The 14,574-nt window shown below is 36.6% G+C and overlaps 1 protein-coding gene and 1 long non-coding RNA gene across 4 annotated transcripts in view; one reads left to right on the top strand and one right to left on the bottom strand.

Annotated features, from left to right (window-relative positions):
* Positions 1–2,234: 2,234 nt before the first annotated feature.
* The window catches only part of MATCAP2 (microtubule associated tyrosine carboxypeptidase 2), a 47,078-nt gene continuing 34,738 nt past the window's right edge, over positions 2,235–14,574 (bottom strand). For all 3 annotated transcript variants that reach the window (XM_081800253.1, XM_081800254.1, XM_081800255.1), the window contains 4 exons: positions 14,324–14,456; positions 13,255–13,560; positions 8,629–8,726; positions 2,235–4,385 (listed from right to left, as the gene is read on the bottom strand). In XM_081800253.1, coding sequence (XP_081656379.1) covers positions 4,224–4,385; positions 8,629–8,726; positions 13,255–13,560; positions 14,324–14,456 — 699 coding nt within the window. In that variant the 3' untranslated portion in view covers positions 2,235–4,223. The remainder of the gene's footprint in view (positions 4,386–8,628; positions 8,727–13,254; positions 13,561–14,323; positions 14,457–14,574) is intronic.
* Positions 4,312–14,574, top strand: part of LOC145716513 (uncharacterized) — a 16,873-nt gene continuing 6,610 nt past the window's right edge. Inside the window, exon 1 of the long non-coding RNA XR_014139195.1 lies at positions 4,312–4,399. This is a non-coding gene — a long non-coding RNA (uncharacterized LOC145716513). The remainder of the gene's footprint in view (positions 4,400–14,574) is intronic.

Below are 14,574 nucleotides of genomic sequence, written 5' to 3'. Positions count from 1 at the left end.
CCTACTCTCCCAGCTTCTTTCCACCCCCTAGTCACATAGCTCATGGTTCAGTACTCTGGATGGGACCACAGTGAAATGGGCCTCTTAGGCGGCATCCTGCACAGCTGGGGAAGCTGGGCACTCACTCACTCTCACTTCCCCCTTTAGCCCCCCCCAGGAGAAACCACAGGCTGAGACCTCTTTTGGCCTTGAGTTGTTCCACCTTGAGGGAGGAGTGATAAGTCTAAACTATTCCTCTTTAATGCATCTAAACATATTTTTTTGCTCCAGTGGTATGCTAAAACTTCTCTGCTGGAAACTTGGACTTATACAAGGTCTCTCTTGTCCACGGGTGACCGCTTAAGATGATTTAGTGTTTTCTAGGGGTTTGCGGACTGCTGCTGAGAAGGGCCGAAGCTTGTTCACAGGCTACTGCTGGGTCCAAGCCAGGACCTAGGTCTGTATGTTTTTTACAGAATGCAAGGGTGGGCAAAATTCCTCCTGGGTTGCTTGGTATATGCTGCTGGATCCCAAAGTCCCACAAAGGCATTTCTGTCCATGGATCGATGCCAAATCATTGGTGGGAGGCTGGGGAGGGGGCACAAATGAGGGACATCTTGTTCAGCCATGTTGCTGACATCACTTCTTTAGTAAGGCTAACTGAGTGGCTGGGAAGAGGAAATGTTCAGTCATCTCTTCTCAGTGGTCAAATTTCTGCTCTCTTTGCTTTGTCCTTTCTCTAGGTGCAATTCCTTTCAGTTATGAAGGCTAAAAGTTCAAGATAAAGGTATTTGCATGTTTGATCTCTCCTGAGGGCCATAGGGAAGGGTCTATTCCAGGCATCTCTCTTTGGCTTGCAGATGGCCATCCTCTTGCTTCCTCTTCATATGGTCCTCCCTCTCTGTTCTCAAAATTCTATGTATTCTTAAAGCTATTCCATAGCTTGCTGACAAACAGTGGTATTTCACATCCCAGCAATAGTTTCAAGACATAATTCCATTAGCTACTGGAATGAGAGTGAACAAAAATGGATGAAATAAAAGCGAGGTGACAAGGTCTCACAAGTAAAGGTTCAAATTCAAAGACCAAGACTAATAAGGGTAAAGCACTGGCTCCTTTGGGCACCTGCTGGAGGTCTCAAGGGATTGCCTCCAGGCCCTTGACCCAAGCAGCTGTACATCTGGTCTACTCCTGGGCTAAAGCTGCTCAGATTCCAAACACAAGCCTTGCAAAGAGTGGTAAACAAAATATTGTGGACACTAACCACTTTGCAAGTGATCTTTCTCTCTGTGAGTCAAACACACAAGCAGGCCCATTTATTACAGTTTATGATCTTTTGGTAGCACTTTTTGTGTATGCGACTGGCCATGCTATAATGTGATTCTGTGCCACTCTTCCTCACTGGACTCTGAACAGTTCTGTCTTCCTCAGCAGAGGACTCAGCACAGATCCTACTCCTCAGGACGTTCTGCACAGAAGTTTACTCAATGAATAGCGCAGTAAATTAAGACAAAATTATCCCTCCTTTTCCCTTCTCCCTACACTCATTAGAGTATAAGCTGAACTAATCAGGGGAAGGGTGGAGTGTGGTAAATATAGTATTTCTTTATAAATAAGGATATTAGAAGACAAACATGACCAATAACTACCTTTCAATAATTACCACACAATAAAAATGCAGAAATACCACAATAAAAATATAATTAAGTTTTCAAAGAACAGAAGTTTGCATGCATACATATTCACATACTTCATTTGAGAACCTCAGTGCTACTTCTTTCTACTATAGCTAAACATAAAATGCCCAGATACACACAAAACAAATACAAATTTTAAACATTTTTACAAAGGTGAAAATATAAAGAAATGAAGACTATGGATTTATGTCTACAAACAATTTACTTTGAATCCCATCTGATGTGAAAACCTAACAGTTTATCAGACTTTGTATTTGATACAACTATATGTTAGAATTACAGTGGACAAAATTGATGAAATCCTAATCCTCAACAGCCTATACCAAGTAACTATTAAAATTAATGCAACCTTCAACTATTCTAAGTACTGTTCCTATAATTTTCTGTTTATTAAAACTTCAGTTTTAAGGGAACAGAACTGAACTTAATGCTCTTTCAGGAAAGAGAATAAACAATTAAATCTTCAATCCCAACTTTTAAAGCTTAGAGCTCTTTAAGTATTCTGCTAATCTGAAACTATTTTTGGTTCACTGCTAACTTTTAAAATATCTTAAGACAATCAATGTGATTTAAGGTCATTTTTTTTTTTTTTTGGTCTGGATAACACTGTTTTCTTTTTGTCTTTATACCAAAGCAGTAAGGCAAGAAAGTGTTTCCTTTTCCAAATCAGATAGGGAATATCATTTTAAAATTCAGGGACTAGAATCATTGTAAATAATCCTACCAACAGGATATTAAGGCTGCTGTGATTTTCCTTTACATTTAAACCATAACATAAGATTAACAGTGTTATTGCCTACAAATGTTGAATTTATAAGCATTTGGGCTTAAATCACAGGACATAAATATGGTCATTTCTGTCTATACTTCAATTCCAGTTAACAAAACACTGTTTTTCACAATCATCTTGGATAAGTTTGAAGTTGAAGTTAGAAAATGCTACACCAAAGCTGAAACTGGATGACTCTGCTACAAGGAAATATGCTGGAGGGGTCAAGAGTGGTTTTCCAGTATCTGGTTAGTGTTGGCACAATGTGCCCCAACCCTGCACAGAATCTACAGGCCACACCCCGGCCATCATGACACATGTGTGCGTGCCTTTAATGCTCCGAAGGGCCTGGCCTGCTACTTACCAAAGGTGAGATGTGTGGCTTTGCAAGAACCACCAGGTGCCAGTTAGAATATATCCTATTTGCTACAACATTCTTCTTTGAGGCAAGCCCTTCTAGATATGTGAATGAGAAAAATCACATAACCTAGCCTGCGTAAGATTTCCTAAAATCATTTCCTAGCATGAATGTGAACCAGACTTTGCTGTATGCATCTACCAGTGTTAGCACCATATTTAAGCCTGAACTGAGGTAAAGATAAACAAGATAGCTTTGGGTAAAAATTACAGTAGCAATTTTGAATGGGGTGCTTACAGCAGTGTTCTTCTGATCATTCAAATAAGTTGTTTGAAGAACTATTTGATCCCAAGTATATATATCCAATATATATCGAAATTGGTAATACAAAGCTAGGTGTATAAGCTTTTAACAGAGAAAATACAGCAAAACAGAATTCTCATTTTTGAAATTCAAACTATGTCATTATTGGGTTGATGAAGTCAAAGATTTCGATAAAATATACTGAGCCAACATGACAAGGCCAGTTTATCAAACAGCAATGTCTAGGAATTCCATTTTTCAGAGCATGGTCAAGTTTATGGTAAACACTACCTAGTCAATATCCGGTGCCTCCAAGAACTACATTAATCTATTTGTATCTTGCTAGTCGCTCCATTTAATAAAAAGGCGAGTAGCTTCTCTCTTCCCCAACTGTTTTAATCTATGTAGACAAACCTTTCTGGAACTTTTACTTATCATTTATATAAAGGAATGGGGAGGGAAAGACCCTAAAACTTAAAATCTTGAAGGTATATGTTTCAGCAAATAAAGTTTAGTTGAGAAGTAACTGGACAAAATGAGGTAATTCTCTAGTTCCTATAAACTGATAAGGTGAAACAATGTGGAAGATAAAGAACTAATGAAAACTTTTCAAACTACCTTTCCCCTTTTTAATATTACTTAACATATAAGAGAAATAAGAAACCTTAGATACAGCTAGCTTTGGGGAGCAAAACAAAACTAATTTTTCAAAGGAGAACTGTAATCACTTATCAAATAAAATATAATCTTGGGAGTCTGAATTCCAGTGTTGTCCTATCTCTATAGTTGGGGCTAGTCTTGGTGCTCAGGCAGAAGCACTAAGGAGCAGTGCTTACTGCCCACACAGCCTATCACTCGATTTGGCCAAGATTCTTCAAAAACACTCACCAGTAGTATTTTCAGTGGACGCTGTTGAGATTCAGATAAAAATAGGAGGAACGTCCCCCTGCAGCCTATAGAAACGTTTAAGGTTTGTACTTAACCTTTTTAAAAAATTCAGTTGAATACTGCAGATCGTTCTTCAGAAAAGTCATGTAAACAGTCATTTTTCTTTTCTCAATATGCCGGTGCTAACATACACAGAGGTATAGCTTAGCTACATCTGCCAGAATGCGGACTAATATATAAGATCTTTCAGTTCCCTGTCGGTCAGTTCATTCACTTCCATAATCTTCTCTAAATGTTCCATGTATCGGCCATGGTCCTGCAGGAAATGAGGGACCCTCATGTTTTCAATAACTGCCAATCCTTTCAAGCGATCCACATCTTCGTAAGAGACCTGAAAAAAGGAAGGTGGGTTAATTTTTAAATGTAAGTAATTTCTTCCCTAAGTCTTAAGAGAAACATTACTTCAATACCTGCAAAATAACAAAAATCAATGGCTTCCTTTCCCTTACTGTATTAAATACAAATGTATTGGGGCACCTGGGTGGCACATTAGGTTAAGTGTTCGACTCCTGATTTCAGCTCAGGTCATGATCTCAGGGTTGTGAGATGGAGCCCTGCATTGGGCTCACGTTCTGGGCGTGGAGCCTGCTTGAGATTCTCTCTCTCCCCCCTCCCTCTGCACCCATACTAAAAAAAAAAAAAAGTATTGTTCTGCCTGCTCATACCATGACCGTAAAAAAAAAAAAAAAATCAAGTCAGGGGCGCCTGGGTGGCTCAGTCGTTAAGCGTCTGCTTTCCGCTCAGGTCATGATCCCAGGGTCCTGGAATCGAGCCCCGCATTGGGCTCCCCGTTCTGCGGGAAGCCTGCTTCTCCTTCTCCCATTCCCCCTGCTTGTGTTCCCTCTCTCACTGTGTCTCTCTCTGTCAAATAAATAAATAAAAATCTTTAAAAAAAAAAAAAATCAAGTCAGTATTTAACATTCTATCTTGGACCTATACTGTTTGTCTAGAATTTACATAATTAAACTTAATACATGTGTGTGAGAGACTAAAACCTAAACAAATGTCCTGACTAAATCTAAATGAAAGAACCCAGGAAACAACTAGAATATAAATACCCTATCACTGAATTAGGAAAATCAGCACGATTATAGACTGAATTCCTATTTCTATTTAATTTCAGAAATAAAATTGTTTTATGTTAAATTCTCTTTGTAAACAAGTATCCTATAAAATCTTTTTACTTATGTAAGAAGTATTTTTTTACTTTTATATTTTTATTTTTTTAATTAGGTAAGAAGCCAATCTCTTGTAAGTATTTATATTGAGTTTATGGATGAAACTCTTTAAGTTCTAAAAATTAAGATTCAGTAGAAAGGCTTTAAATAAAGAAATCATGTTCATTTATATTTTAATAAGTTTTAATTTTTTTATTTTATCTATTAGAGAGCACACACAAGCAGAGGGAGAAGCAGACTCCCCGCTGAGCAGGGAGCCTGACATGGGGCTTGATCCCAGGACCCCAAGACCATGACCTGAGCCAAAGGCAGACACTTAGCTGAATGAGCCACCCAGATGCCCCTTAGGTTTTAATTTTTAAGTTATTATTGAAATTATTTTGAGTATTTCTACCACTAAGTAATGAAAATAGGTTTGTTGTTGATACTGGTGTGGTTTAATTTTTTCTTCTTCCTTCCTTGACTGACAAGACCTATCCATAAATATATCCAAGAGATAAACTGTATAGGTTTCCTTTTAGGTTTTTGGTGTTTAATCCATTTTTAGTTTATTTTGTGTATGGTGTAAGAAGGTGGTCCAGTTTCATTCTTTTGCATGCAGCTGTCCAGTTTTCCCAGCACCATTTATTGAGGAAGTGTTTTTCCACTGTGTACTCTGCTTCTGTCATAAATTAAATGATCTAGGTTATCTTGTTCCAGTGTTTTATATATCTATTTCTGTATCAATTCCATACTGTTTCAATTACTATAGCTCTGTAGTATATCTTGAAATCTGGGGTTATTATACTTCTAGCCTAGTTCTTCTTTATTAAGATGGCTTTGCTACTTGACGTTGTTTGTGGTTTCATACAAATTTCAGGATTGATTATTCTAGTTCTGTGAAAAATGCTACTGGTATTTTGACTGGTATTGCACTGAATCTGTAGATTGCTTTGGGTAGTATGGACATTTTAACAAAATTAATTCTTCCAATCCAAGAACACAGTGTTATCTTCCCACTTGGCTGGTGTCATCTTCAATTTCTTTCATCAGTGTCTTCTAGTTTTCAGAATATAGGTCTTTCACCTCCTTGGTTAATTTATTTCTAGGTATTTTATGCTTTTAGTACGATAAGTGGGATTGTTAATTTCTTTTTCTGCTTTGTTGTTATTGTATAGAAATGCAATAGATTTTTGTATCCTGTAACTTTACTGAATTCATTTATTCTAACAGTTTTTTGGTGGAGTCCTTAGGGTTTTCTATATATAGTATGTCATCTGATGGTTTTACTTCTTACTAATGTGGATGCCTTTTATGTCTTTTTCTTGTCTGACAGCTAGGACTTCTAGTACTATGTTGAAAAAAAAAAGTAAGAATGGACATCCTGGTCTCATTCCTGATCTTAGAGGAGTTTTGAAAAGCTTTCAGTTTTTTCATTGTTGGCTCTTGGGTTTTAATTTATGGCCTTTATTATGTTGAGGTATGTTCCCTCTAAACCTTTGTCAAGGGTTTTTATCACTAATGGATGTTGTACTCTGTCAAACTTTTTTTTCCTCATCTATTGAAATGATGTGGTTTTTAATTCTTTGTTATTGATGTGATGTATCATGACTGATTTGCAAATACTGACCTGTAGTTTTTTTGTAGTGACTTTGGTTTTAGTATCAGGATAATGCTGGCCTTGCAGAATGAATTTGGAAATTTTCCTTCCTCTTCTGTGTTTTTGGAAGAGTTTGAGAATTATATTTACTCTTTGTTTGGTAGAATTTAGAATTCATCCATGGAGCCATGTGGTCCTAGCTGTTGGGAGTTTTGTTTGTTGGGAATTCATTTATTACTGATGTAGTTTCATTACTAGTAATCAGTCTGTTCAAATTCTCTACTTCTTCCTGATTCAGTTTTAGAGGATTGTATGTTTCTATTTTTGTGGTATCCTATTTCTCCTCTTTCGTATCCGATTTGAGTCCTCTCTTCTTAATGAGTCTGGCTAAAGGTTTATGAATTTTGTTTATCTTTCAAAAAACCAGATCCTGGTTTCATTGATCTTTTCTACTAGCTTTGTTCTTTTCTAGTTCCTCAAGGTAGGCCTGTATCACTATAAACATCCTTCTTAGAACTGCTTTTGCTGTGTCCCCAAAGTTTTAGACCACTGTGTTTTCATATTCATTTGCTTTCATGTATTTTTTTGGTTTCCTCTTTGATTTCTTTGTATACCCACTGTTTCTTAAACCATCCTGAGTTTATTATAGGAAAGAATGAGTAAACATAAAACACAGTTCTCATATAAAGAGAAAGGAGATACACATATGGAAAGGGAGGTGTAAAAGAAACTTGCAGTGTCTGATTTGAATTAGAATCCCCTTATGATTTAAAACAAATACATGATTTGCTCACTGGGAAAACCTAGAAGCATCAATATTCCAGGAGTAATGAGCACACCTAGTACTCACTGTTTTCTAAATACCATTTTCACTAAAAGGAATCAAGTCTTCCTTGGAGAAATAGCTCATCTGAGATTTGGATAGAAAAGGTGTAAGATGGACCCAGAACATTTTACTTTGCCAGAAAACAGGAGCAGCCACTGGAAGGGTTGAATAAAAAAACACTTAAGTCCATAATAATAATGCAAAAAAGGAGTGAAATGTAACAGAATTTGAAGATCTCTATTTTGCTGACTGATATGGGCAAAGATCATCAAAGGATGTTAAAACCATTCCTTGGAAGGTTAAGGAACAGTACATTCTTAGGTATTACCCCACAGATTATTTAATATAAAAAAGGTACCTTTACAAAACAAGGGAGAGAGCTGGCAGTAACTAACTTACCCAAGTGATCAAATACAGCATCACTGATAATGGAACAAAATCACATATGTGCTTTTTAAGGTGATGAAATATACAAGTCACTTATGTAGTATTCTTGGTAAAAATGTTTAACCCAAACCTAATCACAAGAAAACAATAGGATAATACAGATTGTAGGAATTCTCAAGAAAAATGTCAGGAAAAATAAAGACTTGGGCAGGGGGCAGGGAACAAAGTGGACTTCTATAGATTAAGAGAGATTAAATATTATAACCAAATGTAAGGCATGAATCCTTATCAAATCAGTGATTTCTTAAGAAAATCACAGGGTCATGTCAGATTAAAGGGGGAAGCGTTATACTTGCAGCTTATTTAAAATGCTTTAGAGAAAGCAGTATATAAAATAAAACCATGTAATACATTGCCAAATTTCCTATTCCCTTCAGAGAAATTTTGGAGTTTGGCTTTGTGACACCATTATTTCTTCCTCCAGGAAACTTCAAACACATAGTCTAAAAACAATTTGAATCTGAATCTTATTTAATCATTAAATCAAGCCTGAGGAAATGATGACCTGGTGTGTTGTAGACTACATGCCACTGGTTTCACTCACCTTCCCCAGGGCGGTCAGAAGATGAAAGTCAATGGTCTCTCTGTATCGGAGGATTTGTAGAATACCATCCAAGTATACCTGGTCTTTACTGAAGCACCCTGGAGGAAGACAATAGCTTTTATTTTCTAAGTAATTAGATACTAACACAGTCCCCTTACTGTAGGCATCAGTCCTGAATAAAAATAAAAATGGCAAATTAGAATTAACTATCTTCATAACATAAAATGCAAGGTCTTGGGTAGCACCAGGATAATGTGCAGACTGGTAGCTTCCCTTTAAGAATTTCTTCTCCCCAGATCCCCCTTCCCCATAGTTAAAACAGCATTTTTTCTAATCATAAGAAAACACTGATGATTTAAAATAGAGGATATGTCATTCACACTCCCACCATTTGATCATAACCTTAACTCCCATGTGTATGGAGGCACTTGGGGCAGCAGGGAGGACAGCTATTGAGCAGTAAGTCTCACAGGGGGCAAGGTGGAGACATGGGATTTCAGAAACTCCTGGTTTTTAAAAATACTACCCGTTACCCCATTAAAAACAGCTATAGGTGATGTTGATACTCTGCCTCCATATGAAAACAAGAATTAAAACTGGATTTTAATATGGAGTTTAAAAATAGAAGAAAATATGAAAACATGAAAAGGAATAGCTCATGAGATCTGAGCCTAGTTAGTGTTCCACTTACAAAGACAACTTTTTTCCCATAACTTGTGTAAATTGACTAAAATTCTATCATATTAAGTCATACATTAAGAAATTAATTTTTTGGGGTATGCTAATAGCATGGGAATTATGGAAAAAAGGTGGTACACTTTTTCAACTAGGCTCAGATCTCATGAGCTGTTCCTACTTTTTAGGAGGAATAAATCAGATACATACTGAAGTACTTATAGGTAAAAGAACATGATGTTTGGAAATGATTTAAAATACTATAGGAAAACAGGAACTTAGAAGAATAGATGACCCACTGCTAGGAAATGTTGATAATTACTAAGATTAAGTGATGTTTAATGAGGGCACATCCGATTAATCACTTCTTTTGAAATTTTTCAAATTTCAAATTTTTAGTAATAAACAGTTTTCTTAAAGTTATATGGGGAGGCCTGTTTCTCTCTCATCCACTCCCCCTGCTTGTGTTCCGGCTCTCACTATGTCTGTCAAATAAATAAAATCTTAAAAAAAAAAAAATAGTTATATGGGGGCACCTGGGTGGCTAAGTTGGTTGAACATCTGGCTTTTAATTGTGGTTCAGGTCATGACACCACATACCTAAAATGTGGTAGGGAGAGGAGTACAAATTTAATGCTTTATGTATGGGTTCAAACTTAAGAAGATCATCAACTTAATATAGAGACTCCACTAAAAGTCTCCTAGAACTGATTAATGAATTCAGTAAGGTTGTAGGATACAAAATCAATATACAAAAATCCACTGCATTTCTATACACAAATAATGAAGCAGCAGAAAGAGAAAATAAGAAAATCCCATTTACAATTGTACCAAAAATAATAAAATATCTAGGAATAAACTTAACCAAAGGGGTGAAAGACCTGTACTCTAGAAACTATAAAACACTGATGAAAGAAACTGAAGATGACACAGATATTCCATGTTCATGGATTTGCGGAACAAATATTGTTAAAATGTCCATACTACCCAGCAATCTCCAGATTTAATGCAATCCCTATCAAAATACCAATAGCATTTTTCATAGAACAAGAACAAATAATCTTAAAATTTGTATGGACTCACAAAAGACCCCAAATAGCCAAAATAATCTGGAAAAAGAATAAAACTGGAGGTTATCATAATACCAGATTTCCAGATATATTACCAAGCTCTAGTAATCAAAACAGTATGGTACTGGTAGAAAAACAGACACATAGATCAATGGAACAGAATAGAGAGCCCAGAAATAAACCTATGATTATATGGTCAATTAATCTTTGACAAAGGAAGCAAGAATATGCAATGAGAAAAAGTCTAACAAATGACACTGGGAAAACTGGACCACTTTCTTACATTATACACAAAAATAAACTCAGAATGAATTAGGGACCTAAATGTGAGACCTGAAACTATAAAAATCACAGAAGAGAGCACAGGCAATAATTTCTTTGACACTGGCCATAGCAACATTTTTATAGATATGTCTCCTGAAGCAAAGGAAGCAAAAGCAAAAATAAACTATTGGCACTACATGAAAATAAAAAACTTTTACACAGCAAAGGAAACAACCAACAAAACAAAAAGATAATCTAGTGAATGGGAGAAGATATCTGCAAATGATATATCCGATAAGGGGTTTGTAATCAAAATATATAAAGAACTTATACAACTCAACACCAAATAAACCCTGAAATAATCCAATTAAAAATGGGCAGAAGACACAAAGAGACAGTTCTCTAAAGAAGACATACATGCTGGAGGGGAAGGAGATGGAGTAACTGGGTGATGGGCTTAAAGGAGGACACTCGATGTAATGAGCACTGGGTAATCTATGCAACTAATTAATCACTAAATTCTACCTCTGAAACTAATGATACACTCACTATATGTTAAATTGAATTTAAATAAAACATTTTAAAAAAAGACATACAGATGGCCAACAGACACATGAAAAGATACTCAACATCACTCATCATCAGGCAAAGGCAAATCAAAACACTTCACACCTGTGAAAATGGCTAAAATCAAAAACACAAGAAGCAAGGTGAGGATGTGGAGAAAAGGAACCCTGGTGCTCTGTTTGTGGGAATGCAAACTGGGACAGCTACTGTGGAAGAGTATGATGGTTCTTAAAACAATCAGAATTACCGTATGATCCAGTAATTGCACTAGTGGGTATTCACCCAAAAATACAAAAACACCAATTTGAAAAGATATATGCACCCCTGGGTTTACTGCAGCATTATTTACAATAGCCAAATTAATAGAAGCAACCTGTGTATGATAGATGAATGGATAAAGAAGATGTGGTGTATGTTTATATGTGTGTTTTTATATACACACACACACAATGGATTATTACTCAGCCATAATAAAGAATGAAATCTTGCCATTTGCAACAACATGGGATGATCTAGAGGGTATAATGCTAACTGAAATAAGTCAAAGAAAGATAAGTACCATATGATTTCACTCATATATGGAATTTAAGAAACAAAACAAAGAAAAACAACAACAACAAAAAACCAGACTCTTAAATATAGAGAAAAAACTGAGGGTTACCAGAGGGGAGGTGGGTGGGGGATGGGTGAAAAAGGTGATGGGGATTAAGAGTACTTATCGTGATGAGCACTGAATAATGTACAGAATTGTTCAATCACTATACTGTACACCTGAAACTAATATAACACTGTATGTTAATTATACTGGAATTTTTTTAAATTAAAAAATTAAAACAATGAGATACCCACTAAGACGATTATAATAATTTTAAAAATGAAAATACAAGTATTGGTAAGTGTTGGTGAGGATATGGAAAAATAAGAATCCCATATAAAATATCGCATTCACTTTGGAGAACAATCTGGCAGTTCCTCAAAAGCTTAAACAGAGAGTTACCATATGACCCAACAATTCTACTCCTAAGTATATACCCAAGAGAATTAAAAATATAAACTTGTACCCAAATGTTCACAGTAACATTATAATAGCCAAAACGTGAGGAAACAACTCAAATGTCCATTAACAGTGAATGGAAAAATAAAATGTGTCTTATACATGCAATAGAATGTTATTCAGCAATAAAAAGGACAGAATACTGATACATGCTACCATAGGGATGAACCTTAAAAACATTATGCTAAGTGAAAGAAGTCAGACACAAAGGATTACATATTATGTGATTCCATCTAAACGAAATGTCCAAAATGGGCAAACCTATAAAAGTAGATTAATGGTTACTTAGAGCTGGGATCTTGGCGAAGAAGGAATGGAGAATGACTGTTAATGGGTACAGGTTTCTTTTTGGGGTTACAAAAATGTTGTGGAGTTAGATAGTGGTGATAGCTGCGCAACTCCATGAACATTCTAAAAACCACTGAGCTATACATTTTAATGGGCAAACTGTAGATCATGTGAATTATATCTCAGTAAAGCTGTTTTTAAAATCAGAGCAAGAAAAAGCAGAACTGGCAAAATGTTAACAATTGGTCAATCTAGAGGATGGGTAATATGAGTGTTAATTCTATCATTTCCATACGTCCGTAGGTTTGAAATTTTTCAAAATGAGATCTGAAAAAAGAATGCTAACAAAATATGGTTTGGGAAAACTAGCACGGACCTCAAGTAACAAAGGTTTAATTTTTTATAAGTGAGTGATTTCTCTGATTGGTGGATAAGGATGTGATCAAAATCAATAGACAACTAACCATAAGGCAAATCTACAGTCAAGAGACACTCACCGGGCGCCTGGGTGGCTCAGTTGGTTAAGCGACTGCTTTCGGCTCAGGTCATGATCCTGGAGTCCCTGGATCGAGTCCCGCATCGGGCTCCCTGCTCGTCAGGGAGCCTGCTTCTCCCTCTGACCCTCCCCCCTATCATGTGCTCTCTCTCTCTCATTCTGTCTCAAATAAATAAATAAAATCTTTAAAAAAAAAAAAAAGAGACACTCACCTGGTTGGGAAGTATCAGTCCATCCCCTCTTGGCTCGTACACAATAATCCCATCTTGTATTGGGGTCCTTGACAAACCTTCCAATATCTTTGAAGAGTTCGCAAAAAGACATTTGGCTGGCTCGATAAACAGTGTAGTAGAGGAGAGCAGCCCTCCATAAAAAGGGGTCTTTTCTAAAAAGAACACTGTGAATACTTGCCAGTCCTTCCTCTGTGGGATTGTTTGGCTTTAGCTCATGTTTTTTGCGGCCAGTCCAACTGTTCCATGGCTGCTGAAGGTTGTTAATACCTCGAAAATAATGTGTGCCTGTGGAGAAGAAAAGGCGCGTGAAAAACAAGAAAGGACATTCTCATTTTAATTCTTATCCAAAAAAGATTCTACCAACAGTTCTAAAACCAAATTGATGTGTACCTATGAATCAAAACAAAGTGGAAAATGACCTGACCCTAAAGCATTTTGAAGGAGCTACTCTGCCTTCACAAGGACCGCATGTCTCATTAGAAGAGGTGTAACTTTTATACCATTTATTTTCTTTATTTTTTTTTATTTTTTAAAGATTTTATTTATTTATTTGACAGAGAGAGACACAGCGAGAGAGAGAGCACAAGCAGGGGGAGTGGGAGAGGGAGAAGCAAGCTTCCCGCCGAGCAGGGAGCCCGATGCGGGGCTCGATCCCAGGACCCTGGGATCATGACCTGAGCCGAAGGCAGACGCTTAACGACTGAGCCACCCAGGCGCCCCTATACCATTTATTTTCTTTAAGAGAAGAATCAGAGACTTGGTATTTGACAAGAATCTCAGAGAGCACTCAGTTCCATTTCCCTCAGTTTCAGAAACGTGGGGAGGTGAAACCCGGGAGTTAAATGACTTTCCAAGCTTAACACAGCTACATGGTACCTTAAAAAAATCTAATTTGAAGTGAGACATTAATATCTTAGTTCAAATGAAACCTAACAATTTCATTACCTTTTGCCAAATACTGTTAAGAAAAAACCCATTGTAAAAGAATGTTTCTTTGCTGCTGATTTCTGATATTACAAGTGAACAAATGGAGAAGGGCTGCCCCTACCTATTTCATGCCTCAGCATTCCCTCCAGCCAGTGCTCACGTGCTGTGGAAACATTAATGGTCAATGTTGGGCACCCATTTACCACTGTCATTGAAGCTCGGGAAAGCAGGTCTTCAGTGAGATGAACTACGATCTAAGAAGCAAGAGGAAAAAAATACATACATATAAAACAAAATGTAAAGGCTCGGGAAAGGAAGCTTTCACAGGAAACAACAGACCCATAATCAGTATTTTATTTAAAAATTTTTTTT

Source organism: Leptonychotes weddellii, chromosome 12, assembly GCF_054177405.1.
Source record: "Leptonychotes weddellii isolate Sample4059 chromosome 12, ASM5417740v2, whole genome shotgun sequence".
Classification (NCBI taxonomy): domain Eukaryota; kingdom Metazoa; phylum Chordata; class Mammalia; order Carnivora; family Phocidae; genus Leptonychotes; species Leptonychotes weddellii.
The sequence above is the reverse complement of the archived record's forward strand: the minus strand, read 5'-3'. Positions and strand labels throughout refer to the sequence as shown.